Source organism: Diplotaxodon limnothrissa, linkage group LG19 (genome assembly GCF_057381915.1).
Source record: "Diplotaxodon limnothrissa isolate DT_005_m linkage group LG19, D_limnothrissa_male_GT1.1, whole genome shotgun sequence".
Taxonomy (NCBI): Eukaryota; Metazoa; Chordata; class Actinopteri; order Cichliformes; family Cichlidae; genus Diplotaxodon; species Diplotaxodon limnothrissa.
Genome location: NC_140614.1, coordinates 26,310,648 through 26,337,612, shown reverse-complemented (window position 1 = coordinate 26,337,612; position 26,965 = coordinate 26,310,648). Strand labels below are relative to the sequence as shown.

General features: G+C 39.1%; 3 protein-coding genes across 3 annotated transcripts; 1 reads left to right on the top strand and 2 right to left on the bottom strand.

Moving 5' to 3' along the window:
• Window positions 1-1,097: 1,097 nt before the first annotated feature.
• Window positions 1,098-6,741, bottom strand: pole2 (polymerase (DNA directed), epsilon 2). Its single transcript, XM_085342994.1, has 19 exons — window positions 6,671-6,741; window positions 6,259-6,359; window positions 6,094-6,169; window positions 5,753-5,830; window positions 5,505-5,598; window positions 5,336-5,410; window positions 5,133-5,216; window positions 4,918-4,974; window positions 4,784-4,832; window positions 4,616-4,688; window positions 3,861-4,033; window positions 3,690-3,779; window positions 2,317-2,371; window positions 2,169-2,228; window positions 2,001-2,078; window positions 1,743-1,851; window positions 1,390-1,566; window positions 1,224-1,291; window positions 1,098-1,116 (listed from the first exon to the last, which is right to left on the bottom strand). The coding sequence occupies exons 1-19, from the start codon at window positions 6,739-6,741 to the stop codon at window positions 1,098-1,100; spliced, it is 1,587 nt and encodes a 528-aa protein (XP_085199120.1).
• A 1,019-nt stretch (window positions 6,742-7,760) lies between these two features.
• On the top strand, window positions 7,761-15,457 carry LOC146612341 (kelch domain-containing protein 1). Its single transcript, XM_085342727.1, has 14 exons — window positions 7,761-7,846; window positions 8,123-8,277; window positions 8,745-8,815; window positions 9,053-9,170; window positions 9,580-9,692; window positions 10,287-10,374; window positions 10,491-10,574; window positions 12,207-12,287; window positions 12,378-12,436; window positions 12,552-12,661; window positions 12,767-12,839; window positions 12,941-13,025; window positions 14,769-14,821; window positions 15,188-15,457. Exons 2-14 carry the CDS (start codon window positions 8,170-8,172, stop codon window positions 15,330-15,332), a joined length of 1,188 nt encoding a protein of 395 aa, XP_085198853.1. The 5' UTR covers window positions 7,761-7,846; window positions 8,123-8,169; the 3' UTR covers window positions 15,333-15,457.
• Window positions 15,458-15,876: 419 nt separating this feature from the next.
• Window positions 15,877-17,899, bottom strand: LOC146612340 (uncharacterized). The gene is made up of 3 exons (XM_085343351.1): window positions 17,132-17,899; window positions 16,912-16,979; window positions 15,877-16,545 (listed from the first exon to the last, which is right to left on the bottom strand). The coding sequence occupies exons 1-3, from the start codon at window positions 17,639-17,641 to the stop codon at window positions 16,443-16,445; spliced, it is 681 nt and encodes a 226-aa protein (XP_085199477.1). The 5' UTR covers window positions 17,642-17,899; the 3' UTR covers window positions 15,877-16,442.
• Between the last annotated feature and the right edge of the window lie 9,066 nt (window positions 17,900-26,965).

The following is a 26,965-nucleotide window of genomic DNA, read 5'->3' as shown; positions in this document are numbered from 1 at the left end:
GAAGCATGGGGGTGGAAACATCATGCTATGGGGCTGTTTTTCTGCCAAGGGGACAGGACGACTGATCCGTGTTAAGGACAGAATGAATGGGGCCATGTATCGTGAGATTTTGAGCCAAAACCTCCTTCCATCAGTGAGAACTTTGAAGATGAAACGAGGCTGGGTCTTCCAACATGACAATGATCCAAAACACACCGCCCGGGCAACAAAGGAGTGGCTCCGTAAGAAGCATTTGAAAGTCCTGGAGTGGCCTAGCCAGTCTCCAAACCTCAACCCCATAGAAAATCTGTGGCGGGAGTTGAAAGTCCGTGTTGCTCGGCGACAGCCCCAAAACATCACTGCTCTCGAGAAGATCTGCATGGAGGAATGGGCCAAAATACCAGCTACTGTGTGTGCAAACCTGGTAAAGACCTATAGTAAACGTTTGACCTCTGTTATTGCCAACAAAGGTTATGTTACAAAGAGTTGTATTTTTGTTATTGACCAAATACTTATTTTCCACCCTGATTTACGAATAAATTCTTTACAAATCCTACCATGTGGATTCATGGATTTTTTTTTTTTTTTTTCACATTCTGTCTCTCACAGTTGAAGTGTACCTCTGGTGCAAATTACTGACCTCTGTCATCATTTTAGGTGGGGGAACTTGCACAATCGGTGGCTGACTAAATACTTTTTTGCCCCACTGTATGCCTGTATCAGGGACAGGATGCATCTATCACAAGAGCCACTCTTTGGTATTTACCTTGCACATTAATTGAGTAAAATTGGTTGCACATATAAAAATGTGTCGGTCCTTTTGAAACAATTTTAGAAAAACATATTTCACAAAGCTACGATATAGTGACTATAGAGGGTAAAACAGGAGTTGATAATGTTATTAACTTAATGCTACTGACTACTAAGGATGGTTCAAGTTGCAATTCAATGCATAGACACAAAAAGGTCAGAAAGTTCAGTACAAAGCATAAAAACTTTATTATTCCTCATAGAACAAAGACTCAAAGACCATAAAATTATTTGATTACCAGTCAATTTTCAACATCTAATATCATACAAAAGTAATGTACAGTCAAATTGCAAATCCGGGATTTTCTTCACAGCCCTTGAAGTTTGCTGTGAAGAAGAAATAAGAAAACTGTTTAGTTTGAGCACAATCACCATTAAAACCACCATTGTCACTGTTAAATACACCAAAAACAAAGAGAGAGGAAAAACCCCACCTGTCCTCAACTGTCCTGTTGGATGGATAGTACACCTTGAAACTGAATCCACTTTTTGGGAAGGAACCCTGACAAAGTAAACAGGTTAAAAAAGATATTGCTTACTTATATTAGAAGAAAGCATCCTCTACGATTTTCTGACAAAGAATCTGTCATTCATTCATACCGGGTTGACACAGAGGCAGTCTGTGTTAGTGATGCTGAAGGGGTCGTATTTGTCTGCGAAGACGATGACGTCAGGTACCGGGTAGACTCGTAGGGAAAAGTCATAGGCCCAGAATACAGGACTGACATACAGAGGCAGTGGAGTCAAGTGACCCTGGGATAGGATTGTCCTAACAAACTGAGAAGAGAAAGAAAAAGAAAAATACTACTATCACTACTAAAAGCTACTTTTTGCTTTAAAAATATTAGCAAAAAATGATTAACAAAGGCTTATAAACCTCTGACAACATGATAAATGCTGAAGTGATGATTCTTCCTGTATGAACAGGTTTGTTAAGAAAAGTTGAAACTCACATGGTTTGGAATGTCAAGATTGTTATTGGGCAATCGGACACAATTCCTACACATCTTGTTGACCAGGTCCTCTCTGATAATGATAATCTCCTGGCTGCAGTACTGAATCCTGTCAGAGAAATATGCATCATTACATTATGTATCTGCATGGTTTTAACTAAAACTATTCAAAATCATATCTAAAACCTGTACTCCAAGCTTAATTAAACACACTAGCAGATACTTGTGCATCAAATAAGAGCCACATGTTTGTTTCACCTGCATGGATTAGTTGTGAACACAGAAAATGGCACTCTCTGTCTGAACTCCTCTGTGATGTGGTCTGCCAGGGGAGGTCTGAAACATAGTTTACCCACATTTGTTCAAACCACTCGAATCAAAATCTCACAGAATAAAGTTGAAATCTAAGCGTCTATTAAGGTTTACCGTGGCAGGATGGTGCCTGGACCAGGGTCTTCAGGACCGGGAACAAACACAAAGCGACTACTGCGGGTTTAAGATGAACACACTGAAACATGAGTAAGTAGAAAACAAAACAATAGCAGAACAGAGTGAAAAATCTATTAGAGCTTACCTGCTATGAATGCTGGGGTATGAGCATATAGCATCAGCAAGGGCTTTCAGTGACTCTAAAAAACAATAAACAAAATTAATAATAATAAAAAAAATGAGTAAAACCTCTGAAAACCTTTGTCTTTGTCCCTTTATTAAATTGTTCAGATGTTCTACAGATTTTAGCATTGACCGATTATATATGTATAGCTATTCAAAATATCCATCTAATCAGCCAATCACATGGTAGCAACTGAATGCGTTTATGCATGTGGAAGCATTTAAGACTTAAACCATACAACAGAATAGGGAAGAAAGGTGATTTAAGCAGATGTGATTGTTTTTGCCAAAAAAGCTGGTCAGAAACTGCTGATCCACTGGGATTTTCCCACACAACCAACTCTGGACAAAACTGGCTTGTTTCCTGATGGGCAGTCAACAGTAACTCAAATAACCACTTGTTACAACCCTGTATCCTTAAGAGCATCTCTGAATGCACTACATGTCAAACCTTAAAGCAGACGGGCTACAGCAGCAGAAGATCTCTCTGATTGCTACTCCTGTCACCTAAAAACTGAACTGAGGCTACAATGGATTAAAATTGTATAACAGAAGATTTGAAAAATGTTGCCTGGTCTGTCGAGTCTCGATTTCTGCTGTGGCATCAACTTTAAATGCCACAGCCTACCTGAATATCATGCTGATCATGTCCACAGGGTATCCATATTCTGATGACTGCTTCCAACAAGATATGACTATGAAAGTGAGTTTACTGTACTCACATGACCTCCACAGTCACCAGGCCTCAATTCAATAGAGCACCTTTGGGATGTGGTTGAATGGGAGATGTCCAGCCAACAAATCTACAGCAAGTGTGTGATATTATCATGTCAATATGGACCAGGACCAGTGTTTCCAGCAGCTTGTTATTCTTCTTATCGTTTTAAACAAATAACACTGGCTTGTGGCTCTTTATTCACTCTCTGTTTCCTATAACAGTTAATGACTTGCACAGCAGCCATATTTGCTCCATAAATAACGTGCACTGAAGTATGAGATGGTCAGAGTATGCAGTATGTCAGGGGCACTAATGTTTTCATTCCACGGAGGAATTTTTTGAGGACACACACCAGGATTCAGACACCAAAATAATAGCGGACAGCAGAGGACACGTCGTTTCACAGCTGTCTTGTTTAAATAAACATTCCTGGAATTGTCACAGGACATACGTGACAGGAAATCGCTGTGCTTACGTTCAGCGTGAGCTCCATATCACGGCCAGTCAATTGATCCATACAGTGTTTACACAAAAAACTATGTCAATAAAATTTTAGAGCATCTGTCAAAACTCACAAGCAGAGATTTCAAGATGTTCAGTGTGTTATGAGACTTTACCTTTGAGTGATTTGAGCTGTGTCTTCCCATACGGGGCAGAAGAGAAGTTTCCACAGAAAATGAAGCAGGTGGGGGGCATGGCAGCATATCCTGCAATTTAGAAATGACATCAAAAATGTTACTGGTGTCACGCAAAAGTGTACTGTTGACTTGTAAAGTTCACTATCAGACCTGAGAACATGATGTTGAGCTTTTCCATCACTTCCACACTGTCCAGCCAGACATCGGAGACGATAACAAACATGGCGTCTTCATTCTCCTCTTCCAGCTGCTTCAACTTTGTGGACGTTTTCACTGAAGTGGCAGATGGACCTCCAAAAAAGTTAATGTTTCCGTAGTATGCTCTGGAAATAATATAACAATTACACCAAGGAATCAGAATCATTTTCTGGGGACCTCATATAATAGAGCCGTAGTTATCAAGGAATTCAAGTAAAACATGAAATAATACTGTGGACCCAAGCAGGACAGCCCAAATCCACAATTGCTCATCGTGTTCTCATAAGATGCTGTTTCTTAACAATCCCCTGATGGTAACTGAATTAAAATTATACACTTTAAAAGTTTCCTAAAAAAACATTTTTAAGTCCTGCATTCTGACTACAATAAGGCTGGGGAACTAAGCCCTCCTGTAACATACTGTGACTGTATTCAGTCTTTATAGTCTGCTGTTGAGAAGTGTGATCTTGGCATGTCTGTGTAGCTTATAATGACGATGATCTCCAACTTAAAGAGTATTTGCCTTCATATTAATTCAGTGGCATTTTCACAAATTAACAAGGAAGACAAGTTAAACTGACTTCACTTCACTGGAAGCTCCTTAACTTTTAGTCTGAACATGATCTCACACACACAGAAACTCATACTTTATACTAGAATGTAATGTCAAAATGTATATTTTGTAGTACAACTACTCTTCCTCTGACCTTGTGGCTGATGAAGGCTCTGTTGGTGGGAACCCGAAACCATTGACGTGGAACACAGAGTCCTCGTACCAACCTAGAAAACAAACCGTGAGTTGCAAATTCACAAATAGGCTTGGATGTGTGTATAAAATCCACATTTTGCCATTTTTACTAGAGTAATTATCTTACCTTCTGCCAGTACAAAGCAGGATTCTGTGTAGAGGCCATTATGAAACTGGTGAGAGTGGAGCTAAGGAATTTATCTTTTATATTCCATGTGATTTTGCATAATATGAAGGACTTTTATTAACATCAAAGGATATTGCTTTGGACAAGTCCAGCTGTATTGTTCCACTTGGGTCCTCCAGGTAAAATTTACCCTGAAAAGAATGGTTTTCAAATGTTAAATGAACCAGATTAAACAACAACAACAACAACAAAATCCTCAAACTGAACATAAAGTCACAATTTTCATCGCATTCAGTGAAATGGAAAACAAAACAAAACATAATCTCTTATATTTATCTGGATCACTAACCTCTTTCAGTTGTGTGATCATACCAAGTACAATCACCTCTCCCAGTTTAGCTGTGCTACCAAGCAATGCTTCAACCGTCTTCAGCTAGGAAACACAAATAATGCTAAAAATGGTTAGTTAAATTTGTTTTGTTTTTTTAAATAGCTGACATGAGGTAATACACGTTTAACACAGTGTCCATTACAGTAGCTTAGATGTGATACCTGAAATTTGTTTTGACCCTCTTCAACAGCAGCTCCTATCGCTGGCGGGGTGAAGAGTTCATGGCGATGTGTTCGCTGCAGAAATGAATACGACATGCACACTATACATATTAAAAATGGCAGCAAAGACAGCAGGTCAGCCTGGAATCATGAGACAGATTTTACTGACTTGCTGAAGGATTGTATAGCGCTCCCTGAAGAGTTCAGCTTTTTCTCTGGCCAGGCCACACAGACTGGGGGCTGGATGACTGGTCATACTGATGCTGGATGGAAGTCAAAAGTCAAAATAAAAGCTTTACAATCTTTGCCAGACACACTGCGGTCTGCAAAACGGCAGAAACATTTATATTTAAACAATAATTTACATTAACTTTAAAACAAAAGAGAAAAAAAAAAAACCAAAGTTGTTTTACTCACGGTACAAATTTCTTCCTCTCCACACTGTAAATGTATCTGGGCACATCAAAGGCTCCAATTATGTTGAAAACATTATCTCTGGAAGGGACGACTCATATAAGTAAACAAGTTAATCCCAACCTTACTCTACAAAGAACCTGCAACTGAATGATTTCTGTCCCAGCATTTAGTTTTTACCGGCATTCATTATATTAAAATGCTTTATGATCAATTAATTAAGCATACTGTGTCAGCTTCTACATGAGTAATAAGTCCAGTGGATATTTCATTTCAGTCGATGTACAAAGGACACCCCGAGTCCTTCCAAAAATATTAGAACAATGCTATTTTTTTAAACTTACATTGTTTCGTCACAAGTTTGAGTGCAATCCTGCACGGCACTTTCCACCACGGACATCTCGATCATGCTGGAGGACACTGCGCGAAAAATCAGTACAGTCACAGTCTGAAAAAACTCACATGGGAGCACAAACATAGGAGCACACAACAAGCTGTACTGCACTCACATGGCTGTTTTTCCACTGCATCCAAGACCCTTTCAATAATATCATCAAGTTCAGAATGACTGACGGACTCCAGCACCTCTACAAGGTACCTGCTGGCCTCACTGGAGCGCAGAACAAGAAGAAGCCAATCAACAAATAAATAAACAAAGATAACAACTACATGACTAAACACGGTCCAACTACATCGAATTATATGTGCACATCCAATAAAAATGAAGTCTAACAAAAGTGTAAAAAGCTTTCTTTGTTCGTTTTTAAAAACATTTTTTCTGTATTTAATAAGGCAAAATACAGAAGGCTTGCACAGCGAGCTGCCTGTTCGTAACTTCAAGATGAAACAAAAGACGTCGTTGTGTTTTCGAAAGTTTTCAAAGCAGAAAAAAAACATTTTTATCTACACAAGAATACATACGGGCGCAGTATAAGTCCTCTCATCTTGAAGCCAGAAGACACTTTCGTCTTTATTCTGCGTGCAACATCCATGATTATTTCTGCTCCGACTCAAGCTTTGGCGCTAAATGTCAACTTCCGCAAACTTCCGCAAGTGTCGTCACTTCCGTCTTAGGGGCCGCCTCTATTTTATTAAAAAAAGCGAACTTGAAAACAAATCTGCCGAATCATTTTCACAAAATTATGTTTTTTTTGACTGTGAGTTTCTCTTTTAAGTCTATTCTAATTTCCATTATTGTGTTTTTTAATACAGGCTAAAGATGCATAAAACATCACCTAGCTTTTTAAGGATAAATTATTTATGAATAACAAAAATAATAGCAATAATAACAGAAGTTATCAAAACGAAGCGCAAAAGGTGTTACATTGTTTATATTGTATATTTCTTAGCATGTTAATAGTGATTTGACAAAACAGAATACAATTACTCTATCACGTGTCACCTTATATTTTACTGCCATTTATAGACTGTGATAATTATATAAAACATAGTAGTTTCATTATTTGTCAGTAAGCTACCATAGTGAACCATACGTTAGTAATTGTTTATTGCCACAAATTAACTGTATCGATGACACAAACAATTCTGCTCCAAAACTGTAGATTTGTCTCATGGTATTTTTTGATTTTGAAATTGATTTTGGAAAATATTTGTTTGTTTGGCCTTAATTCAAGTTTATAAAAAAAATCCTTTTGAATATATTACTGACTATATAGTGTAATTAGTCATAAGTACTGGTTATTAGTGCTTATGAATGGATGGACAGAGAAACTGTCCATGTTGTACAAGCTGAACAACTGTGCCTTTCTGGGTCTTCTTTTGAAACAAACAAAACCAAAACAAAAATCTATACAAAAATAAATAAATAAATAACAAGACAAAATGCTGTCCAAGAGTAAAATTCTTGGCTTAATATCTCGAAATTTTGACTCAATAACTTCAAAATTCCGAGTTATTGTGAGATAAAAAAAAATAAAAAAAAAATAGAAATTTTATGCTGGAAGAGGTTCACCGGAAGTAGTATTTTATTTTGTAGCTGTGTTTACAGTATTTGGCACCGAGGCTTTCTTGTCCAAAATATGTAGGTTTAAAAACATGAAGAAATAATATCCGACAGCTAACAGCGCGTTGCGTCCCGTGAGTATGCACTAAGTATGGTTATTTAAACGTTAGTTTTTCAGTGTTTTTGTACTGTGGTTATGTATTAACCTGTTCCGAGCTTTTGTCGGTTGAATTAGTAGACTACCATTTTTTTCTTTTCGCATACCCAAATAATATTTAGCATAAACCGAAGACAGTAGGATGGTTCGAGTTTCTACTCACAGTTAGCTGTTGCTTTTGTTCTCGTAAATACATATAGTTGAGCATAGGTGAGACATTTAGACATTTTTTCCTTTTTTGTGTGATTTTTAGGTTCAAGTGCATGCCTTCACGTCTCTGTGTGTAAATAGCAGTCAGTTATGGATTCCGCCTTTGAGAGGCACTGCTCGGAGCTGGTCGCCCGGGAACGAAGCGGACATACTGCTGTGTTGCATGACAATCTCCTGTATGTGTGGGGAGGCTATATGGTGAGAAAACACTGAAACATAAAAGACACAAATGACAAGGAAGAGAAGGGAAATTTCTCCAGTACTGTATTAAACATGTGATATTTAAATGGTGGCATTAACTGTATATGCCAATTTATACCTAGTAAAATTAAAAATAAAAATACATTCATAAATAAATGAGGACTGCTGTGCATTATTATATGTAACAGCTTCTTGCTTTTTTTTTTTTGCTTTCATTTCCCAAACCACATGACCTAACTCCACCGCCTGCACCTGTATTATAATGCTTCTTATATGTTAATAAGTCAGTAGTGATTAAACATCTGTTAATATAAAATATTTTTTTTAGTTTAATTTAATTTCGTTTTGTTTTTCATTTCTGACTCAAACACCTGACACTTCTCTGGAGACAGATGAAAATATAAAAATGAAATGAGACGTTATGCTAAAGTGCTTAATTTATTTAATTATTTTGTTCTTTCCAGTCTGTTGCTGAGGAAGAAGTTTTCTTACCTAATGATGAAATCTGGGTGTATGAACTAGACGCAGGTATTTGGTAAGAAGACTGAAAAAATTCCTGCTTGCTTCTGTTTGCAAAACAAAAAATACCAATGCCTGTTAAGCCCTGACTTTCACTCTGTTTTTCAACTCGTGGAAATTGTGTTGGAGTCATATGACATTTCAGCTATGTTTGAACTTACAAGCACTCTCCTGGGGCTGTTTGACTTCTGAGTTGTGAGTGAATATAAGCAGTTTTTCTGCATTTTTCTTTTCTTTTTCCATTTTTCTGAAGGAAGGTGTGTCACATGGATGGGGACGTCCCTCCCCCCATGTCTGGGACCTGCAGCTGCTACATGAATGGACACATGTACATATTTGGAGGTTGTGATGACAATGGACAGACCAATCAGGTTTGACTAATATCTGAGGAAGTGACTGTTAATGACACGTGTTTTTTTTGTAAACATAGTTATGTTTACATTGTGTGAATGCTTAAGGTTTAGCAAGCACTCCCGATGCTTTCTTTCCTTATGTAAAATTTGCAGAGATAGTGTTTTAAAAATAATGTACATTTTATGTTTTTTGTGTCCATGATCAGTAGCTGGAAGTATTGATCATTTAAAGATTACTCTGTAGTGCCTCTAGTGGTCAAAAACTCCACATAAACCTTATAATGTTGTGCGAAACAGAAGTATCTATGGGCATGAACTTAAGGTGGAAAGACCGGAAAGACGCTGAAAGAAAATGTTAAATGTTGATAAATAAATGCAGCAAAGAGATAAAGGAATGAAGATTTGATCAGTGTTTCTCATCCTACAGATGTACGGCGTCAACCTGGAAGATGGGAAATATACATGGAAGAGGATAATGCATGAGTTTGGCTCAGCCCCCTCTCCCCGAGACAAATTGTCCTGCTGGGTTTACAATGGACGGTGAGCACAGTGAAATTTTAATCAAGTTTAATTTTCAGCATTTTGTTACCACATAAATCACTACAGGAAATCAGTAGTTGTGAACTAAAATCTATTTTTAAGATTACTTGTCAAAAACTGGTACTAAAGAAATTTTGAGGATTAGATACTGAATTTTCCCCGCATGACGCTGGTTTGGAAAAGTGAAAGAAAATGGACAGATAAATAGATAAATTAGGTTTCCGTGTCTTTTTCATTTTTTAAATTGAATGCTGGGTGTTTGATCTTACTTTGATACATGAAGTGAAGAGGCTATCCATGTGTCTTTGTTTCCTGCACCAATTTCCGAGCAGATTTGGATGTCCACACAATCAACATTTTTTGTTAACAAGTTAATCTTGTAATCTTGGTTTTACTGTTTTTGGATTTGACGTTAAATCCAGGTTTTGTCAGGCTTTCAACATCTTTTTAGCATTCTTTATCTTAAAGTCATCATCCGAACAAAAACACAACCTGTGTTGAGTTTTGAAAACTATTCAGCGTTACGTCTGTTCTTGATTGGATGTATAATTTTATGTTAATTGGAAATTATTTTTTTGTGTGATATTTTTCCAGGCTCGCCTACTTTGGTGGTTATGGTCACAAACTACTGAGTGATCTCGACCGGAGGAGTGGAAGCTTTATTGTGGATGAAACTTCATGGGTAGGTTTTTTGTTACTCACTACAAGTCTGTTAGCTGTCTCTGTGAGATTTTTTTGAAGGTTTTTGTTAGAAAAGTTAGCTTCTTTACACCTGCTTAGCTCTTTTGTTATTGCCAGGTGGGAGATGTCTTTTGGGGATGGAACAATGAAGTTCACATATTTGACCCCATGCAGTCCAGCTGGAGTGAACCGCGGACCCACGTGAGTCAGTTTGAGATTAATTCATGCTGGTATTGACTGAAGTCAGGAATTTCATGTGTGGGATTTTTCCCCTGATGCTATAAAACTTTAATTAGTAACTTCACAAGTGGAAATATAAATAAAAGATAATTATTAAGACCTAAGGCTAGGCATGTTTGACTGTTGCTCTCAAAATGTTCCAAAATTGAGCACATGCAATCTTTATACAACACTTTGATGAGACAGTGTATAAGAAATGTGGAACATCTTTGACTGCAGCTCCTGCAGGGCATGCTTACACAGCTGAACAGAAACAGCTGATGCAATATTTCATCATCACCTATGCGTGTTGTTCTTATCCAGTGCAATCTGTAAGAAATGCTACCATGTACAGTGTGAAAAAGGGTTTGCCCTTTTGCTGTTTTTTTTGCATATTTGATTTACTTTCATATTACATGATCGTCATTACAGATCATCAAACAAATTGGAATTTCAGACAAAGATAACCAATGTAAACGCAAACGGCAGTTTTTAAATTATGATTTCATTTATTAAGGGAAAAAGGCTATCCAAACCTACCTGAAAAACAGAATTTTCCCCTTTTTAAAAAGGAGTTAACTGTGATAAACCGCAATCTGAGTTCAATTTCACTATCAAACCCCAAGACCTTTAGACCTGTTGGCTCAAGAAATCACTGAAATATAGTCTGTCTAACAAAGTGAAGTTGGCTAAAAGATCTCAAAAAGCTACAGAAACAACTGAAAAGTCAAATTATTGACATATGTCAGTCTAGAAAGGGTTGAAAAGCCATTTATAAGGCTTTGGGAATCCAGTGACCCACGATGAGAGCCATTATACACAAACGGAGAAAACTTGGAACAGTGGTGAACCTTCCCAGAAGTGGACAGCTGACCAAAGTTACTCTAGGAGCTCATTGATGACTCATCCAGGAGGTTAGAACAGAAGTCACAAAAACATCTAGAGATCTAGAGAGAGAGGCCAGCCTCACTAGCCTCAGTTAGGAGTTCATGATTCAACAATAAGAAAGAAACTGGGCAAAAACAGCATTCATGGGAGACCTCCAAGGAGAAACTTGATGAGCTCAAAGATGTTTGGTAAAATATTCTGTGAGACAAAAGTTTAACTTTTTGGAAGGTTTGAATTCCTTTACATCTGCCATAAAACTAACACAGCATTTCAATACAGAACAGTCAAAAATGGTGGTGGTAGTGTGATGGTCTGGGGACTGGGATGACTTACCGAAATTAATGGAGAGCAGATTGAGTAGAAAATGTCAGATCATCAGTTTTGTGCACCAAAGCTCAAGCATACTTGGGTTATGCAGCAGGGACAATGATCACATTAGAAAGTCTATCACTGAATGGCTAAAAAATAAGTAAATGAAACAAAATCAGGTAGTACATTTCTGTGTTCATAATGCTATCTATTTTGAAAACACCATTGGTTGAAATGCTCTTAGACACTCAATGTTGTACAGAAAAGGTAACTTTGACTTTCAGAAAGTCTGGAGAACTCATCAAGAACTTTAAAAACAATTCCAATAACATCTGGGTCCCTGGAAGCAAAAAAATAAAGAAATGTTGGAGTAGCCTGAGACTTTTGCACAGTACTATACACTGTTTTTGCTTGCAGGGCCGAGCTCCTGCTCCAAGGGCAGCCCATGGCAGTGCTGCGCTCGGTTACAGAGGATACATTTGTGGAGGTAGAGTTATGGTAAGAGTCCCAGTTGGTTTTCGATGTAGTGTTTATGGATGCATGTTGTGTTGATCAGAGAAAGTTACTTGTGCTGTTTTTTAAATGCAGGAAACCAGGACAAATGACATCCATTGCTTAAACCTTGAATCATGGACATGGTCAGAAATGTATGTAGCCATGTGTCATTGCTATACTGTACCTTGTCATGTGGTGTATGCAGAACCTGAGCTCACAGTGAGTTTTTAAGTTAACTGTGTGTATCATGCCAAATCGGTTTTCCAGAATCCCGTTGTCCCCAACTCCGGTGGGGAGATCATGGCACACACTCACAGCAGTATCAGACAACACCTTGTTCCTGTTTGGAGGTCTGAGTGTTGACTGCAAACCAATGAGTAAGAAAATGCATCCTCTTATTCAAGTTTATTTCCTTTGCTGCTTTGGTCCTTTTATGTCCTCTAGTTGTTTTCTTCTTAGTAAAACAAACCTTGCTCGATTAGGTGATGGGTGGTTGCTTGATGTCGAAACAAAGAAGTGGAAAGAGTTAGAGCATCCCTTTAAGAATAAGCCAAGGTAACAACTTATGAATGTAATATTTATTACTCTGAACAAACGTTATAAAGCGTTGCTGTAAACTGTGATCAGATTTTAAGTGGTACCTTCTCCTGTTTAAGGTTGTGGCACACAGCTAATCCAGGCAAAGATGCTGATGTGATTGTGTTTGGTGGAAGTTGTGACTACATCTTGCTTGTCGACACTGTAAGTATCAGAGGGAGACGCATGTAGAAGCTAAAAACAAAGGTGAAGTTAGTTTAATTTTCCACGTCTTTGGAAATCATGACACAGGTGCAACATGAAAACTATGTTTTTGTTTACATGTATGTTATGTAAAATTTAAACAGGGTTTACTCTATACTGCAGGGGCTTGTACTTCGAAGCAAGTTCAACGTGCACAGTTATCATTTGCTTATCTGGCTTCACTTCCACTGACACAAACAAAGGTGGTAATTAACTAAGTCAACCCAGCGCTTCCAAGCTATGACATGAAAGACAACAATCGTAGACATGGACAAGTCTGCTGGTAGCACAGTGGCATATTTCAGAAAGAAAGGGCAAACTTTTTCTTCATATTAGGAAAATATGAAAAATCTGAACATATAATATCGGCTAAAGGTGACACAAATGCAGCCGAAGCAGCACTGTGTAAGTGGGTTTGAATGGCTGCAGCCAATGCAAATTAGAGCTTGTTTTTGACGATCTATGTTTTTTATTAATGCTTATAACAAAAAAACATAGACTTTAAACAGTCTTTTTAAACTATAGATCTGCCTTTACATGGGCTCTTCCAGGAATGGTGACACTGTTTTCCAGAGAATTGATTTGTGATCAGGTGGTATTTTTGTACTGTTTATCTCTTAACTGAAACATAACCTGCAGAGCAGGTCAGAGTGCTATATGTGGTAGCAAGTTCAACACAGCTATATCAGAGGTTAGTTAGTTTGTCTGCAGATCAAAGTGAAGCAGGTTTTATTGATTGAATAAGTGTTCCTGGTTATAAAAAGCCTGAACAGTTTCTGCTCTGTGTTCTAGTAGCTGCAATTCCAGATGTGTAAACAAGTGTTAGCAACTGATTAAAATCGAGTATAAAATATTTGTAAAATTTCAGAATCACCAGAATTTACATTTCATTTAATGCTTTATTACTTTGAGGCTCCTGTATTTTAATTCATTATTATCAGGTTGCCCCAAAAGCTCCCTGAAAAGCCAATTGATCCAAAGTGGTGCAGAGAGTGTACTGACAGGGACTTGAAAGAGAGACCATATTTCTCCCTTATGAGCTGCCCTATATTGGCTCCCTTCTAAATTTCCCCTCTCCCTCTTCTGGTCATGGTGGAAGGGTCACCCCTCCCTACGCCTGGTTTCTGTCTGAGATTTCTTCTTCTTAAAAGGGAATTTTTCTTTCCGACTGTCGCCACATACTTGCTCATAGAGTGTTGTGGGATTGTTTCTAGTACACTAAGTACTTTATATAAATAAAACTGAAGCAAACTGAATTAATAGAATAGGGAAAAAATTGGAACTTTATGATGATTTCAAACCGAACATGTTCCTGTCTGGGTGTTTTCAACATAGATTACTAAAAAAGTCAGCCCATTTCGAGACTTCGCAAATTAACCCATTAATCCTGATTTGTAGTACTCCCCTTAGGTCTGAAGTACAAGTTACCGTGGCAGTGTACCCTAACATGAAGTGAACTGCCTTTCTAACACTGAAAACTCAGCGTTAACCATGAAGTTAACTAAGCCCTTAATCTTGCTTTGTAAGGCATCAGGTCTCTTTCTCTCTACAGAGCAGTCTACACCTGACAATGAGGCATTAAAAAACCTACGGAGAATGTTTGCTAAAGGAACTGATCTAATGAACATAGTTTTGTGAATAAATGAAGACTACAAATATGTCTATGGATGTGAACCTATGTAAACCTTGTGCATTTCTTTTCAGGGTCACTGCAATGATGCACTTGTTTTTCAGACGCAACCATATCCCCTGCTTAGGTAAAAAAACTTTCTGTGATACCTTTACCAGCAAGATGTCAAAAAACTAAGGCAAGAAAAGTAAAAGCGAGATCCCTTGTACGACACAGAGCATTGCAGCACTTATTAAGTCCGATGCAAAATGAATAGGATGTAAAGTGGGATGGAGGCGGAGTTTTCACAGGCGCCATCAGCCTTGCCTGACCTACCGTGATTCTCACTTTATTGCTACAAACAAGTTTGTCCTGCAGCAGCTCTGTTAGAGACAAGTAAAATATCTGCTGTCCTAAGTATCTGCTGCTTTGTAGGGCACGTTACTTTAAATATGCATTCGTCTCCCAAAATAGAAATGAGAATTGACAGGCTTTTTTTTCCTCCTCCTGACAGGATTTGTGAGGATTACATTGCAAAGAATGTGAGAAACAACGAGGTGCTCCGAAATCAACTTCCTCTCCTGCCTCGCAAGCTACTGAAGCTCTTACAGAGAAGGATCTCTTTCTACAGGCCTTCGAAAAAGCAAATGACTAGCTAAAAAGACCTTGAATGCCATGCTGTTTAAAGTGCTATATTTCTCCTTTATTGTTTTACAAATTAATATTTTATTTTGTACAGTCTGCCTACAGTCCCTGCGATGACTGCGCTGAATAAATGACAGATTGACACTTTGATTTGCCTGATGCAGATTATTACAATACGCAGATAACTCAGTCAGCAGAACAGAGCAGCTACAGACACGTTTTCTCCCAGAGTAGTCACATGACCAACAACTCGACATTTTCTGCTTTTTTATTTCAAACACACACAAAATTTTTTTTAACTCTGCTTCCAAATTTTCATATTGGAAATTTCCTCTAAAAAGTTTGATAAAATTTCACGTTTGTATTCATGCACACAACTTCTGCATTCTGCCACTAAGTGGCAGCAGGCTTTTATTTTGAAGTGTTTCAATGGCTGAATTGTGTCAGCAGAAACAGACTTTGCCCAACTAAAAGTCTCTCTGTAGCCACATTCTCGCAGGGTGGAGAAAGTGCAGGAGCTGCGGTCAGGAAGGAAATGTTAAGTAAACATTCTCTGCTCATACCTTGGCAGGGTTTGCTACATGAGAAACTAAAGCCCTGAACACTTTATGCTCACACAAAACCGCTGGTGGAAACAAGTCCATCTTTACTGCTAAAAGATCACAAGCATGTACCTCTCCTGCTGACATTTACAGAACTGGCAGAAAGGGTCTGTGTTGTCTCATTAAACAGACATGTTATACCATGTTAGTAATAGGTAGCAAATGAGTGCTCAGTAGGAGTCGAGCTGGACAGTAACACCCTACCTGCTTCAGAAACCCAACCCTTGTGAGTGTGAGGAGAACTTCCTGGCACATATTCAAGCTGGTGTTTTAACTCTGCAATTACTGCTGCATCTTGTTAAATAAGACTTGGCTAAATGCACAGACTGGGAGTGATGCTGTTTTAAGTTCAACACAGACTGTGTTCATTATTTTTTTCCTGGCAACCCTGCATAAATATAGATTGTGCAGCCTTTCCAGCAAGCAGGAAATTTGTCAGAATAAACCCTGGTTCCCTTTCTTTGAATACAAACGGTTTCCTGTCATGAGAGCTTGCTAAAAGAGCTTTCTTAGCTCGGAGGGTCAACTAAACTCTCTTTCAATGGTATCCATCAGCTCCTCTTCTGATCCATCGTACAGGATGACTGGCGTGGTGAGAGAAGAGCCATGGCAGCTATCAAACGTCCTGGGAAATGTAGAGACCCACATCAGGAAGGTGAAGATTACAAACAGAAAATGTGACACATATTTAAACAGTTTAACCCAACGCTCAGAGTGTAGAGGCCCAAACAAAACAAAACTAACAAAACAAAAATGGCGCTGTGAGAAAGTTGGAATAAAGTTGGAAATATGAATGTTTTTCTTTTTGGCATTCTTCAACAATAGACACTTGTCTGTTTCTCCCCTGCTTGCAAACATCTGGCGTATCTGATACGCTCTGAGAATAATGGATTTGGTATTTCGATTCCTTTAAGGTGAATTTGATCTGGCTCTGCGCATTTTTCCTCCACTGAGGTCAGGAATGAATAATTTATTTAAGTTGCCTACTTACGGTTGTTGTTCTGATGTGGGGACGTCTTCCGACAAAGCCTCTGTTGTCAAACAGCCCTGTGAGGAGGACTGACATAAAGCAGAGAGGGAAGGATGGATATTATGTGTTTCATTCAATAATAACTCGCGGTTATTGTTACTTTAAAAGCATACTTTTGTTCTCATAAACTGGATTACAATCTGGCAAAAGTACTTAAAAGTAGAAATTTAAAAGTCCTTACATTGTGCTCGGTGGTACACCCAGATGTGTGCTTTTTAACGTGTGCGAAGGCAGAGTTGCCCTTCTTGTTTACATCTCTTGACACACTGTGTGCGACACGTGGCTCTTGGTCTCTTCCTGACGCTCGGAGCCTCGGAGCAGAGCTGAAGTCGTCTTCAGCGTCCTCCTGGCTGAAATGACACAGTCCGTATGTTTTGGATCTGATGAACGTCTTCTTCGGAGGGGTCTTCTTTACCGAAGCGCTCTCTCTTTCTGTGTAATCTGCCATAACTGTGTCCAGTTCTCCATCAATATCCTCCTCATTCCCAGAAAAGTCCGAATCCTGCCCTTCGCTGTGGCAGTCAGGTTGCGCGCGGTTACGCACATTGCGCAAAACTGAGTGAATTTTAAGAGGCTTGAACAGACGGCTGTCCTTTTGAGGTGAAGCGACATCGGTCCCCGTTTTGGTCACGTTTACCTCGCTGACACAAGCAGGTGCGACTCTTTTTCCTCGGCTTGTACCCGAGCCCATGTCCGTGTGTCTGGGCTGCTAGTGTAGTCTCATTTCCAAATTGCTCCTGAGGCACGGCAAGCGCTTTTGCAGTTGAATATTAACCAACAAAAGCGTGGTCCTTGGCAGTGGTTAAGGTCAGTCTTCAATTAGTTTTACGATAGGAAGGCAGTTCTTTGGCAAAAAACGAAGCTTTTCTTTAAAATGTTTCTACAGACAGGTTGTTAAAATAAACGGCAGTAAACTTTCGAGTAACTCCAAATCAAGATGAGAAACTGTGTATCCCTTACATAACCAAGTTTGGCTCAGGACCCCAGGGAGAAAACTCCGCCTTCTTATAGGGGGAAACACACATCCTCCATTGTGTCTACTGCTAAAAAAAATAACATCTGCCTGTGTATTCTCATGGATTTAAGCAACCAATCCCCAAAAAAGGGAAATATACGTAAATATTCACGTGTTCCCTTTAATGATAGGGAGTCATTTTGAAAGGCTAACAGGAAGAATTAGTCCAATTTGTCTGTATCAGAAACATGACCAGCCTATTTCCCTTCTTCACCTAATAGATTTTATTGGGGCCAACAGTGAGTGAATTCCTGTCACCCTGATGCAGGAGCCCCCCTCCTCCAGTGAATGATTAAGATTAAAGTGCTGGACCATGAGAGAGGGCATTCCTTTCCAACAGCTCAGGCTTCCCAGAGATTCCTCAATAAGCTTTTGTTTGGTCCACTTGCGCATACAAAAGACATGACAGGAGCACCTCAGTGCCAAAGCTGTCCAACAAAAACCCAGAGTGCACCAAAGCAAAGAAAAAAAACTTGTTTGCCATCTTTCATTAAATGCCTCATTTTCTCTCTCTCTTTTCTTACTTGTGTGTGTGTGTGTGCACATGCAAGTGTGTGCCAGACAGCTGTGCAACCTGTTCTCTCTGGAGGCTGACCAAGTCAAAGACACCTGTCGTTTAGGAAATTGGCAATGTGAGAGTAGAAAAAAAGCAAGTCGGCCTGCAGGTCTCAAATGTCTCATTGAGGAAATTCCTGTCTTGGTCACTGATTATTAGAGAACACACGCAGCATGTCGGCAAATCTTACTTAACCTGCAAACTTTTAAAAGTAAAATGATACTGAAATATAAAAATAGCTCTTCTTCCATACACTCTCAGCTGCAGTTAGCTACATCTCATCATGACAGAAGAGCCTGTGTGGCATCCTGATCACATTTACAGTAGTATGAAAACCTCCTACTACTGACTCTCTCCATTTCAGTGATGCTGTCCAAAGATTGGATAATCTCAGAGATTGCCTTATAGGGGAAAAAAATGGAGATTCAGAGCTAAGCTGGAAAACTGAGACATCTTCCCGATTGTGCAATAAATTGCATGTATACTGCAGATGTTGCCTCTCTCTCCCAAATGTAAATTAAATCTCCTTAAATGAAAATAAGTCTTGTTTTTCGACAGTAGTCAAACATAAAACTTAAACAACAAGCTTACTTTCCAGCCCTGCTTCTCGAGCAGTCTCGTTTATGTTATTTTCAACCTCTACTTCTGTTAACTCTCCGCCTGCACTGCACTCTGGTGTATCATTAAAGAGATCGGGCCGCCACATCTGGAGAAAAATTCAACAGCTTCCAGACGAGGGGGAGGATCTGCCACAAAATAGAAGCCACGGCCCAGCTCGCTACATAACTGTGGTTTTTCTTACTTCTTCCAGATTCAAGAATATTTCTCCAGTATGGATGAAGTTTAAAAGACTGGGAAAAGCATTTATGAAACGCTGACCTTGGATTTAGTTTAGCTTTGTACATCATATCCTATGCAAACTCTGAATCAGCAGACATGTGAGTTGTTTTTGCAGTGCTGTGGAAACAAACGTCCTTTGTTCCCTCCCAACAACAGAACATCATATGTGAAAAATGTTAATTATTATGACTCAGCTGCTCCATTTGGAGGACAACAAATAAAAGCATTGTTGTTGTGTTTGAGTAAAAAAGGAAACAAACTGCCATATGTTTGTAAAAAAACAACAACCCCAAAACCAAATCTCTGGAGAGTATTTAACAAGCCAGCTGCCCGCTGATAGGCATTCCAGTAAAACTGCCTGGACCTCTTTCCTCAGTAGACAAGCATTAATAGGACAGGGTCAACAGGATCTACACACCACAACATTGTAAAGCAATTTATTCCTTCTTATTTTTTCATAGCCTAAATGATGTCTTAATGGGGACCACATTGAATCAGACCCTTTTCTTTAATAGAAAAAAATATGATTATATAAATATTTCCCTACAGCCTCACAAAAGACCACACCCGTCTTTGGCAAGACCACGTCATATAAATTGATTCATCATCACGATATAAAAAAAAAAAATCCTCTTTTTTATATAACTTCAGATTTTGCCTCACAATAATCAGATCCAGACTTCCTTCAGTGACAGAAAAATCCACATGTGTATATGGGATCTTATGCCAACATTTCCAACATAAGCAAAATACTGAGGCACTGTTATGCTTTTACTGTTTTAGAAGTAAATTTAATAGGTTTAAAGTATAGCCTAAACAAGTGAACCAAACGCACTTCTTAGTTGGATGCCTAGGACTTGGTTAAGGGGCTAGAAAATATATCACACTGCTGAATGTTCTCACAAAGATAGACAAGAAAATGTGTGTGTGTGTGTGTGGTGAGCAGGTCTTACTCATGTTGTGGGGACCTCATTTTGTTTACATTGTTACATTCTGGGCACATGGCTTCCTTTCATGAACATAAACAAGTCGCTATAACATAAATCCTTAAATTTAAAGGTGACGGCATGCCTTAAGGTTAAGGTTAGGGATGTAGTAGTTCCCTAGATTAGAGTAAGTCTGCAGGAAATGAATCCAAGGCCATATAATGCCTCTGAAGTCATGGATAGATTACAGATTTTCTACAGGGAAAGGAAGCCAAATTGGTTCACAGTCAGATAAAAGGGCCGTTCAGGGTCACATACTGTAGACGTAATCAGCTGAGCAGATGAGCGGAGCTGAGACAGAGGGATATTGTAACTTTCACAGGGTGACATAAGGTTGTCAGGGCAACAGTTAGTGCAACCAAGAGGAGTTGAAGTGCAGTAAAAGAACAAGGAGCGTCTGTATTTATCTTTGAGCTCTTAATCTGCTACATTACCAAGCATAAATTAAAGCGTTTGCTTTTGTGATAGCGGTAAAAGTACGTCACAGAGATGAAGCGGCGACAAGCCTGCAAACCTTTAAAGTTAACGAATTCTCCTTAACATAAGAGTCTGACAGGTCGCTGTAAGGGAGGACTGCCTGCTGATATCTAGAAGTGGTGAAACTGTAACCAGCAGATGGAGCTAGTATTCAACAAAAGCAAATTAGGGTGTCTTCCATGCCGATCCATGCACAGGACAAGTTGTTACTCTTCATGAGCTAAATGCATTTTTTATTTTTAAAAAGAACAAAAAGAAAAGCTTAGAGCTCCTTCTATGGGATTTCACAAAATTATACCTTTAGTAATGGTATAGTTATTTAAGAAAAACAATGCATTTCACACTATTTTAAACAAAAAAGCAAAATTTTACCACTGAAATACTGAAGCAGACACAAGGAAATAGACAAAAAAGAAAGGAAAGGACAAAAAAAGAACTCTATAGTTTAAAGTGAAAGTATGTGAGTGTAACAGTGACACAAGTAACCTGTCAGATTATTATAAATACCAAACTATTGGTCATATGAGAGCAAATAACAGCAAAAACCATGACTTTAATAAATATGAAAAAGTATATAAGTTGCATAAATGCTACTTCATGTTAAAAGCAAAGCATGTTGGCACTTTATACAGCCACGTGTTTTACATGTGGACGTGAAATCAGCTTTGGAGATCCTCTCACTTCCCCACTATTAACTGTTATAACAGTGTCCTGGAAGGTCTTCTCAGGCAAGCCAGTGGTCACTGCTGCAGTGACCCATTTTTCTGTCAAAAGGCCATGTAATCAACAGAAAACAATTACTGCCTCTCTTTCAGGTGCTCGGAGAGCTCAATACTAGCATCTGCTCACTTCCTAATTACCTGCTCGGTAAGAAGCTTCATTTGGAGAGAAACACACGCTTGTTTGTCAGCATCCTGAAGTGTCACGCTGAAACCTCTGTTCATTTCAGTTTTGTTTGATTAACTTCTGCTTGACCTACATTCTGTTTATTGGATCTTGTATTTATTGCTGTTAATTCCCTTTTAAATGTGCCTCTTGTTCATGTTTATATTACAGTTCCCTCCTTTTACTCACTCTTTTGCTCCCAGGCTAGTGCTAACCTTTTCCCCCTAGAGCATGGGTTTTAAAAGTGTATCCTTTGTTTAGTGCTTTTTTCCCTCTGTCTTTTCCAAATTTCTACATTCTACAAAAGATTGCCTATTTTGTGGAAAGAATGTGTCACCCTAAACACCCACTCTTGTTTTTAATGGTCCCATTGCATGTCTTTGTGCATTTGAAAGTATGCTGAAAACAGTCTTCTTCTTCGTTTCCACTGTTCCTTTTAGGACTCCCCACAGTGGGTCGTCTGCCTTCATCTTACCCTATCGTACTTTTCTGTCACACCAACCCTCTACATGTCCTCCTTCACTACATCCATGAGCATTCTCTGTGTCAACTTCCTTTGTATCCACTATTTATTCATCTCAGCCAGACTTCACTCTGATGTACTCGTTTCTAATCTTGTCCATTCTGGTCACTCCCAGTGAAGATCTTAGCATCTTCAACTCGACCTCCTGTCGTTTTGTTAGTGACACCATCTCCAAAGAATACATCATAGCATCAGCATCTTATAAATCTTCCCTTTCACTCTTGCTACTATCCTTCTGTCACAAATCACCCCTGACACTTGTCTCCACCTGCTCTACTTTGCCTCTCTTTTCCTCACCTCTCTTGTGCACTGACTGTTGCTTTATATGGTTGATCCCAGGTATTTAAACTCATCTAACTTCACTACATCTACTCCTTGCAGCTCCACTGTTACACCTTTCTTTCTATTATTCACACATGTATTCTGTCTTGCTCCTACTGACTTTCATTCTTCTTCTCTCCAGAGCATGCCTCCACCTCTCCAGGTTCTCTTCCACCTGCTCATTACTCTCACTACAGATTCGCAATTTCATCTGCGTGGAAATTTCCATGGAAATTCATCCCTGAGCTCAGAGATGATCCCTAATGTAACCGTATGCCCACCTTGAGCCTATCTGTAACTCATACCACACACCTCACCACTGCCTCACTGTTCTAGCATGCTGTAAACAGTCAAGGGTAAAAATCAAGGCCATAATGGTGGGAATTAGGAGGTAAATTCTTTAAAAAAATCTTTGCAATCTTTTATGGACTGCTAATAACTTAACTGCAGACATCTTTCGTGGAAAGACTACAGCATCCATCCTCTTCCACTTATCCAAGGTCATGTTGCAGTGACAGCAAACTAATCAAGATATTCCAGACAAATTTCTCGTCAGCTAGACTTTCCACTTCCTGCTGGGTGAGGTGTTCCCAGACCAGGCCGGATAAGAAATATAATCTCTCCAGTGGGTTTTGGATATATCCTGGGGCTTCTTCCCAGCTGGGCATAAAGACTACAGTGATTTACCTGTAGTCCAGGACGTACCTGGATTTTTGAACACGCATCAAGACATTTTAGTGATATGCTATGCTAACATGCTAAGCTATGAATGATAAAAATGGTATAAACCAACTAACATTCTCACACATTCATAACTTGCTGAAGAGCAGTTTGGAGCAATTTGAGGTATGCATGTGTATGAGCAGATGGGGAACCGAACCACTGAGCCACACCCACCCCTACTAATCGGAAAGTCAGAGGTTTGATCCCGAGCTGCTCCAGTCTGCATGCTGAAGTATCCTTGGACACCTAAAGTTGCCCCTGATGCATTCATTAGGGCAAAAGTGTTAGAATGTTAGCTAAAAGCACTCCAACTGGAATGCTCCAGTTGAGAGAAAAGCACAGGTACACAAGTGTCAGTCCATTTACCTTTTCTTGCTATGATTCTATTTCATACAGAGTTATGTGTGGCGTTTTGTTGCACAGATCGGGTACTTGGTCCTGAGCAAAGTCATGGGCATGTTTTATACTGTCTTGTAATCTTAATGTAATATTTATACATGTAATTATAAATGCTGAAGTTATTATTTATAGGTTGACAAAATCAAATCAGCCTTTGGTTACTCCAAATGTGTTACTACACATTTCTCCACATAGCTGTGGAGAAATAAAGTCTTGAAGGTCCTTGATCATGTAGACTTTTATTCAAGTTTTATTTTCCCAAATAGTTCTATTCATTGAACTGGTACTTAATTCATCCAGCTTTCAGTGAACTGCAGATAACAGTGGAATAATGACAGATTCTTAAACATTTCAGTTTTGCTTCATATTTTGCTTATCTCCTGTGTATTTCATCAGCATTTGCCTGCTTCATCAATGCTTTAAATAATTCTTTAAATGGTAAATGTAACTACCTTTTCAATACAGAAAGAGCCTCTATTGCTGTGATACTGAACAGGACCCTGAAACGTTTCTGTCAGTGATTTCCTGCCTTTTCTCTTTTACTCTCTGACAAAACAACAGAGAGAATGTGAAAGTTGATCTGATTCCATCCCCAGGTATTTCACTTCCAAGAACTTTTTGAAGGTACAGAAAAAGTACAGAATGCCCAGTAGAGGAAGCAACACCAATTTGATGCTGTCCATGGTCCTGAAAGTACCCTTTAATTGATAAAACCCAGACAGCTATAGAAAAATATAGTGTGGTTTTGGGGAAAAAAAAGTGTCACGCATGTGCAACCGCCTCTCCCTGTCCATGTTACATAATAGGACTGTTGATGGCTGGCATCATTATCGGCCCTGTCTATGCCAGTCTAAAAATATGGTTCAGGGTTCCAACAGTATGTGGCATTTATGTAAGTGAAGAGAACAGGAGAAGGGTTTGGATCACAAGCCGTTTCTGTGACAGTCCAGAGCCGATGTGACAGAGAGGACGAGCGAGGAGAAAAGATTCAGACTTGAGTATAAAGGGAGCGGGAGGTAGCATGTGGGAGTGTGTTGAGCAGAGAGCCACAGAGAGAGTAGCGGTGGGGGTGTGGAGGCGGCGGAGGTAACTCAGCTCCATTATCATGCACACTTCAGATATCCCTGCAAGGGCCACCTGCAAAGAAACTTTCACCCATCTGCAGCGAATTTCTTCAAACTGTGATTCATCTATTACAACACTACGCTGCATAAACAGCCTTGTGCTGTTTAATTTTATAGTCCTTAAAGGTATTATTCCAATAAAGCGTATTAAAAACTAATACTACTCTCACAGATATTGAGAGAGGAATTCAATTAAATTTGAACATCTAAGAAAAGTTTCACAAATTAAAGGAAGAAGAAAATGAAAAATTACAATCTTTGCTTTTAAAGCCCCCAAAAAGCATTTTTCTCATTCAGCTTCTTTTTCTCTTAGTTTCATCTACGTCTACAACTAATGAAGAAGTCCCCCCCCCCCCCCCCCCCCCCCTTGATTAAACAAGTAAAGCATTTTTTATTATGCCTAAACCTTGTGAAACTTCCTCCACCTGTCAGAGTTTAGCATCAGCTGAACCATGGTCCTGCAGCTGTGTTGTGTGCCTAGGACACTTCAGGCATTAATCACATCTGAACAAAGCAATCCAGACAGTTACTGAATTATCAGCTAGTAATACTGACATTGAACTTTCCAAAACACAAACTGGACGGTGAATTGTGTATGTGTATTGCCATTTCAACCTTTCTCAAAGTACAAAAAACACAGGTGCAGAGATGTAAGATACAGGTTAAAGGTTATGTTTGTTGGATAAACACTACAGGAAAGTAGCAGCCTAACAGTACTTGCAAAGCCAAAGAGCACAGTTTTTACCTACTCCATTATTTTGTTGTATCCCAGATTACACCCATCTCCAACAAGGGATAACCTCTATATTTCTGATTTGTTCACAATATCACAAATATTAGGTGTTAACATGACAAACTTCATTCTTATGAACATGTTTGAATTGGGGAGGATTTTACGCCATATGCTCTTACTAATGCAACCCTCCCTATTTATCCAGGGTTCGGCTTCGTCACTGGGAGTAAACTGTCCCCCCGCCTCCTGTAGCTGCGTTTATTAGAGGGTTTGTGTGACAAAGGAGTATGCTAGGGATAAGGTGAGATGGAGGCAGATGATCTGCTGTAGCAATCCACAAAGGAAGCAGCGGAAAAAGAAGAAGGAGGAGGAGAAGAAGAAAGGTAAACTTGGCAAATCTGATCTGTGATTCAAGCTAAAACCTCATCATTTTACCTTATGGTCATTTCTCTGCAAAGAAAGTAAAAGAGAAAGTAATTTCTCTGCATTGTTTTCTGACATCATCACACATACAGTAAATCGTCACCATCAGGTAGCAGCGTGCAGATATGTCGAGGTAATTCCTTGTTTATCAGAGTGACAGTCTTCTCTGCTCCCTCAGCTGTGTTGTGCTTACAGATCAGACTCCTTGAAGGGAATCTACTTAAGATTAGAGCAGCATTGTTGGCTGAAAGTTTCCCTTAATTAGCATGCAGTTAAAGTCAGTGATAAGACCTTACTGTCACTGCAGCATCCCTAAGCCCTGAAGATGTTTTCCCTACAGTTAGTGTTTTGTGAAGATAATAGGGATGATTTACCTCCTGACTGACTCCCTGATTGGCTCATTCTGCAAAAAATACTTGACAATTCACACACAGTTACGCATATTATCAGCTTTTTATTTGAATCTTGGTATTTGCAGTCCTTTGGAGGGCAGCAGCGCAGGAAGTTATCATAGACTGTCTTGCACGTGTTGCAATACCACATTTTAACATACAGAAATCTGCAAAATGCTACTCAAGGAAATATTATCTGCAAACCCGAATCGTTAAAATACAAAAAAACACCCCAAACAAACAAACAAACAAACAAAAAAACCCAACAACGACTTATCACAGCTGAAAATACAGAAGAAAAGCCTGGACTGTCTTGTCTTGGTCTCGATGACATCTCTTCCATGGCCTGATGTAGTGATGCCACACTGAACACTGAGCCCTATCGGCTGTAGCACGCCACTGAGGTGGAAGGGCGCACGCTCTGTGTAGAATAGAGTTACCCATTCTTGACAAATTACACCTGGTAAGCAAGTCTGAAACACGTTACCTCAGTGTTTGTAAGATTTATGAGCACGTCTGCATCCACATCTAATTCACTTGGATCTGGCAGACACGGCAGAAAGTCAGCAATGAAGAAAAAAAAAGGAGATTTCCTCAACAGTTTTTTGTGAAGACGTG

Coding starts and splice junctions, on each gene's coding strand:
- pole2 (XM_085342994.1), bottom strand. CDS start 6,741: ATGGATGTTGCACGCAGAATAAAGACGAAAGTGTCTTCTGGCTTCAAG. Junction 5,831..6,093: donor CAAACTTGTGACGAAACAAT/GTAAGTTTAAAA, acceptor CGTCCCTTCCAG/AGATAATGTTTTCAACATAA. Junction 1,567..1,742: donor ATCTTGACATTCCAAACCAT/GTGAGTTTCAAC, acceptor TTCTCTTCTCAG/TTTGTTAGGACAATCCTATC.
- LOC146612341 (XM_085342727.1), top strand. CDS start 8,170: ATGGATTCCGCCTTTGAGAGGCACTGCTCGGAGCTGGTCGCCCGGGAA. Junction 8,816..9,052: donor GAACTAGACGCAGGTATTTG/GTAAGAAGACTG, acceptor ATTTTTCTGAAG/GAAGGTGTGTCACATGGATG. Junction 12,840..12,940: donor CCCTTTAAGAATAAGCCAAG/GTAACAACTTAT, acceptor CTCCTGTTTAAG/GTTGTGGCACACAGCTAATC.
- LOC146612340 (XM_085343351.1), bottom strand. CDS start 17,641: ATGGGCTCGGGTACAAGCCGAGGAAAAAGAGTCGCACCTGCTTGTGTC. Junction 16,980..17,131: donor GGTGTACCACCGAGCACAAT/GTAAGGACTTTT, acceptor GCTTTATGTCAG/TCCTCCTCACAGGGCTGTTT. Junction 16,546..16,911: donor CCCACATCAGAACAACAACC/GTAAGTAGGCAA, acceptor TACATTTCCCAG/GACGTTTGATAGCTGCCATG.